This window comes from Myotis davidii, unplaced genomic scaffold (genome assembly GCF_000327345.1).
Source record: "Myotis davidii unplaced genomic scaffold, ASM32734v1 scaffold967, whole genome shotgun sequence".
NCBI classification, from domain to species: Eukaryota; Metazoa; Chordata; class Mammalia; order Chiroptera; family Vespertilionidae; genus Myotis; species Myotis davidii.
Window position 1 is genome coordinate 2,630,240 of NW_006383014.1, and position 6,052 is coordinate 2,636,291.

At 41.0% G+C, this 6,052-nt stretch overlaps 1 protein-coding gene across 1 annotated transcript in view; it reads right to left on the minus strand.

Annotated features, from left to right (window-relative positions):
* Nucleotides 1-4,573, minus strand: part of LOC107181667 (rho guanine nucleotide exchange factor 38-like) — a 15,386-nt gene extending 10,813 nt beyond the window's left edge. Inside the window, exons 1-3 of the mRNA XM_015558100.1 lie at nt 4,435-4,573; nt 3,447-3,645; nt 3,041-3,300 (exon numbers count right to left, since the gene is read on the minus strand). Coding sequence (XP_015413586.1) covers nt 3,041-3,300; nt 3,447-3,645; nt 4,435-4,548 — 573 coding nt within the window. The 5' untranslated portion in view covers nt 4,549-4,573. The remainder of the gene's footprint in view (nt 1-3,040; nt 3,301-3,446; nt 3,646-4,434) is intronic.
* Between the last annotated feature and the right edge of the window lie 1,479 nt (nt 4,574-6,052).

Genomic DNA, 6,052 nt, shown 5'->3' on the forward strand with positions numbered 1-6,052 from the left:
CCCCCTCTAGCCAGGCTCACCAAGAAACAAAGAGAGAGGACCCAAATAAACAAAATCAGAAATGAAAGAGGAGAAATAACGACAGACCCCACAGAAATACAAATGATTGTTAGAAAATACTATGAACAACTCTACTCCAACACACTAGACAACCTGGAGGAAATGGACATATTCCTAGAAAAATACAACCTTCCAAAACTCAATCAGGAAGAATCTAAAAATCTCAATAGGCCAATAACTATGGAGGAAATCGAAGCAGTAATCAAAAACCTTCCAGCAAACAAGAGCCAATAAAATCTTAAGTCAATCAGAACTTGCCTGTTTCGGACTGATTTTTAGGCCCCACTGAATCTCCTGAATATCAAATAGGGGCCAAGGCCACCCATCCTTCTGTCTTTCTTGCCAGGATCCACTACAACCACCAATAAGGCTAGATTGCAGCTGATAACCTCCCTTGACAATGTGTTGTTGCAATTCTGGAAGAGAGCAAGGGAAGTGTTGCTGCCAAGGTAGGAAAGGATTGGGAAAGAAATGCTGACCCCAAGCGTCATCCAGTTAAGACAGTACAGGTTTCAGTTGATATTCCTGATAATAAAATAAAATCAAGAACAAAAGTCTAAATAGTCACACAAAAAGTTGCTTTGTAGGATACCCAGATGTGCACATTACAATAAACAGTGTATTTTCACTGTTCACAAAGATGATACAATTTACTCCCACTTTTGAATAACTTTATAAAATCAATTTATTAAAAAAGGAGGTAGATATTTAGTTACTGTTGTCTAAGGTACATTGTTAAGTGAAAAAAAAGATTATTTAACACATGCATGTTCCCACTCATATAAATATGTGTTTGTATATGCACAATGTCTGAAAGGATAATCTGAATATTGTCTCTGAATCAGAGTATAACTAGGGAAGGAATTAATATATATTATATATATAATCTTTATACTTTTTAAACTTTTCACAAATAGCATGTATTACCCTTATAAAAAACAAAATCTATACTAATAAATGTCTAGGTGGTTCTTGCGTCCTCGCTCGATGCCCTCGTGTCATCACAAGATGGCCGCCACAAGATGGCTGGCAGGGGAGGGCAGCTGGGGGCAATTGGGCCAGTGGGAGGGCAGTTGGGGGCGATTGGGCCAGCAGGGGATTAATCAGGCCAGCAGGGGAGCAGTTAAGGAGAGATCAGGCTGGCAGTCAGAAGCAATTAGGGGCAATCAGGCAGGCAGGCAGGTGAGCAGTCCAGGATTGCCAGTATAGGCCCGATCCCGCACTGGCAGTCAGACATCCTCTAAGGGGTCCCAGATTAGAGAGGGTGCAGCCCGGGCTGAGGGACATCCCCCTCCCCCCATGCACGAATTTTGTGCACCAGGCCTCTAGTTAATTAATAAAAAGCCACTGAAGAAAAAAGCAACTTAAAAAAAGAACCAGGTAATTAGGTAGTTGATTACCACTTGGGGATTAACAGTTAAATATACTGAAACTTTCTGAAGTATAAAAAAGGAACTCTACATTATAGTTAACTAACCATTTGCAAAAGAATCATCCCAATCGCCTTTGCATTGATGCATTGAGGGAAAAGTAGCTCTTTAAAAATGTCATTATATGTTATATGTCATTTTACAAGATTAAAAATGGCCAATTCATAGATAACTCAATGCAGATATTGCCCTCAGAAGATTTAGGAACAGTTTTCCAGAGGCTACTGATGGTGGCAATCTGTTCAGTATGAGCTGTTTTCCTCTATGGGGGGAGTATAAGAAGACCACCTTCACTCTATGTACCGTATTTGCCGGCGTATAAGACGACTGGGCGTGTAAGACGACCCCCTAACATTTCCACTCAAAATACAGAGTTTGTTATATACTCGCCGTATAAGACTACCCCCTCTTCCGCACACCTTCCACACACCAAATAAAAGGTAAAACAATATCAGATTTGATTTTAACATTTTAATTTATATTCAAATGCTTATGACATGCAGGAAAACTGTCACAAGGCTGTATGTAATCAAACATATACATAAAACAGTGCAAGTTTATTACCGGTAAACATACCGGTAATTCACTAAAGAAAACACACTCTATAGACTGGTACCGTAGATGCTTCTCAGGAACACAGGCAAGCAGCCCACAACCTAGAGGGACTGTCAATGATAGAAGTAAGATAACAAATAGAGGTAGAGAGCAAGTGCCGGGCAAGTCCCTAGCAAGGTCCACCCTTGCATCAGCATCTCCCTGGGACCTCACTAGTGCGCAAGTGCGAGCTCTTCAACATTCTAACAGGCACCATGATAGCGCAAAATCGCGAATCTTCAATGCATATGTAAAGAAATATACGGTAACCCGAATTTACCACACTCGCAAAATCGCACACAGCCAACCATACACCCAGTATGGTATCGCGATTCGTGATTTTGCGCTATCATACTGGGTGTATGGTCGGCTGTGTGCGATTTTGCGAGTGTGGTAAAATCGCATAACAGCAAAATCGCATAACAGCCGAGCATACACCCAGCAGCGCTGCTGATGCCTGAACGGTATGTGGAATGAAGTGGGCGGGCATCGGGAGGCCACTATGGCACGGGGCAAGCACTATGGGCAGTCTATCTGAAGTGTACCTGGCGTATAAGACGACCCCCCACTTGGAGGCATATTTTTCAGGGCCAAAAAATCGTCTTATACGCCGGCAAATACGGTATATCACAGCCGGGTAAAGGTAGCACCACTACTTACTGAGTGCCACTCCATGCCAGGTACTTTACCTATCCACATTATCCCTGATCCTCACATCAACTCTGCAAAATAGGAATTAATGTCCTTATGCCTGCATTTGAGGAAACAGACTCAGAGAAGGAATTCCCTGCAAACACTTGCACAGAGAGTAAGCGCTAATAGAGTTACTAGCAGGTCTTGACGTCAAAGCTGATGCTCTTCCACCAAGTCTTATAGTAAGAAAGAGCGCCATCAGCGAGAACATCTTTCATGATTTGAACAGCCATGTGTCTTTACATCAAGGTTGAAATTCTTACCTGCTCGTCTACCTCTTGAAAGCTGTCAACATCAGTGCCATTTGTTTCAAACTTTCCACATGTGCCACTCAGAGAGGAGCTGCTGTCACTTATGCTACCTTCTGGGGTGCTTGTGACACTGTCCCTAGTTGGCCGCGAAGACACAAAGAGGCTGATGTTATCAAAGTCATCATCACAGGACCTGTTCTCAGCACCCATCTTCTGCGCTTTGGCCGGATTGTAGGGTTTTAGGAAGGAAGAATACACATATCCTTTAATAACTAGACAGGAGTAAAAAGAAAGAAGAAACAAGGTCATTCGTATACAGTTTCCAAACATTTGTGTTTAGAGAAGCACACAGAGGTCCCCGGAAAGACTCAACCAGAGGAGAGGTGATAGTTCTGTGCATCTTAAGCAAATCACTTACTTCCTGTGTCAACAAGCCACCTGCTCGTACTCCCCAATGGATCTTTCTGCTCCATCACAGCCACCAACTCCCCTTCCAGAAGATTGATGTCATGTTCTTGTGTAGCATTGCATTTGCGCTTCGCTTGGTAGAGTTCCTCTGTAGTGTATGTGGACAGAAGTCTGGAGCGGTGAGTGTCAGTTTGACGTGGCACTTCTGGCTGGGAGAGGTAAGGAGGAATTCTGGTTTAGACAGCTGTGTTCTAAAATCCTCACTGGGTTGATAAACACTTCTCCTCTGGAATTTTTTAAAATGTTGAAGCCATACATGGATCTGGGATTATTTCAGTGCTGAGGCATAGATTGGGCTATTATTGTGAAGTATCCAGCTGAGTTATACAGTGAAAAAATCTCTAGCTAGCACATGAGGGCAGTGTTGTAGAAAAGAAAGAAAATTCAAAGAAAATAAGAAGGCAGAGGTTCTAATCCCTCTCTTACGGTGAACGCATTTTTAGCTTTGTCACACTGTAGACGTGTCCTTCCATATTAAGCACTTGATAAATATTTAATTAAGTAAATTGTAGATGTGTATCTCTTTTTCTGGGAAATAATACCGGTAAACTAGGCAGGAGTCAAGAGGCCTAGCCCCATCCCAGCTCTGCCACTAAGTAACTTTGAAAAGGCCACGTCAAAAGTGAAAGGTTTGAACTATACAATTTAGTTCTATAAAATTCTAATATTTATTCAAAAGATACTTATAAAATATCTATCTTATATCAGACACCATTTTAGTTGCTTGGAATAAAAACATCATGTACAAAACAAATAAAAATGTATACGCTTAGAGTTCATAGTGTAGAGGGTAAAAAGACAAAAGTGTCTGCATAAAATAAGTGTGTAAATGACAGGATATTTGAATGAGATAAGTGATGTGGAAAATAATATAAATTGTGGTTTAAACAAGGCAAAAAAGTGATAGTCATCATTGGCATGAATGTTACCAAACTCACCGGAATTTGCACAGGCTTCTTCTTTTCAAAACTAAGTTTTCTCTCAATAAAGGTGGCACTGTTGTCCTTTATAAAATTCAGATTTTGAACCTCTTCTAGTACTCTGTTCTGCATTTCAGAGATGTTTGAAACCAACAATGGTACCTATAGGCAGAAATCAGATGACATTGTTCCAAGACAACTACTTAACCAGGTTAGGTACTGAGTTTAGTAGAGCTGTGAAGAACAGTTGAGAAAGTACAGGGGAGTTCCACAGTGAAAAATTAGATCAACATTAGAATCAGAAATAAAAATGGCCTAATTTTCTGTCTCCATAAATCCCGTTAAAATGATAGGGATAATTTTTTTAAAAAAGATTCAAGCCTAATAAAAGGAGAACAGAAGGAAAATAGCAATAAAGTTTTGAGGAAAGGGCTCAGGAATTGATGGCAGTAGTCACATTCAATGTGTTGGGTTGGATAGTGGGAAGTGGAAAGAGCCTACATGGTTTTAAAACAGATCAGCAAATATTTTGACATGCTTCCCATGAGGAGATGTAATCCATGTCCCCTCCCCTCAAACTAGGTAGGCCTTTATGATCACCTCAATGAGTAGAATGTTGAAATGAATAGAATGATGGAAAAGATGCTGACTTTCAAGATTTGGCTAAAAAAGACCATACAATGTCTACTGGGTTCTCTTGGGACACTCACTCTTGGGAGACTTTCATCACCATGGAAGTCCATCTGTGCTATGCCACTATATGAAAGACCATGTTGAAATGTCAGAGAGAAGAGTGACAGAGGGATCTTGAATATTTATAGTGGCACTATGCAGAATAGCCCAAAAGTGGAAACAACCCAAATGTTCAACTGATAAATGGCTAAATAAAATGTGACTTATCCATATTATGGAGTATTTGGGGGCAATACAAAGAATTAAGTACAGAAACACATTAAAACATGGATGGACCTTGAAAATATGCTGAGTGTGAGAGCCAGTCACAAAAAAAACCCCCAAAACCAAAACCCACATATCAAATAATTCTGCTTATATCAAATGCCCATTTCTGTAGATACGGAAAAGAGATTGGTGGTCACCCAGGCTGGGGAAGTTAGGGGGAAAGGTAGAGTCACCACTAATGGCTCAGAGTTTCTTTTGGGCGTGATGACAATGTTCTAAAATTGACTGTGGTGATGGTTGCACAACTCCTGTGAATATACCAAAAAAATTATTGTATATTTTAAGTAGGTGGACTTTATGGTATGTCAATGATACCTCAATGAAGTTTTAACCTCAAAACAGGGGGCTGGTACTATACTATTTTACAGCTATGCAGTAGACCAGTATCCTAGTCCTATCTAATAATAGACAAACATGGTAATTAACCGTACCTCCGACACGCTTCCCATTGGCTAATCAGGGCGATATGCAAATTAACTGCCAACCAAGATGGCAGCCGGCAGCAGGCAGCTGAAGTGAACAGGAGGCTTGCTTGCTTCAGTGATGGAGGAAGCCAAGTTTCCCTGCCTGCTGCTGCCGGCCTCTGAGCTGCACTCTAAGCAACTATGTTGCAATTATAGAAGCTAAACAATCCCCAGAAACCTGCTTTCAGCCAGCTTCAAGGCCTCAGAACTGG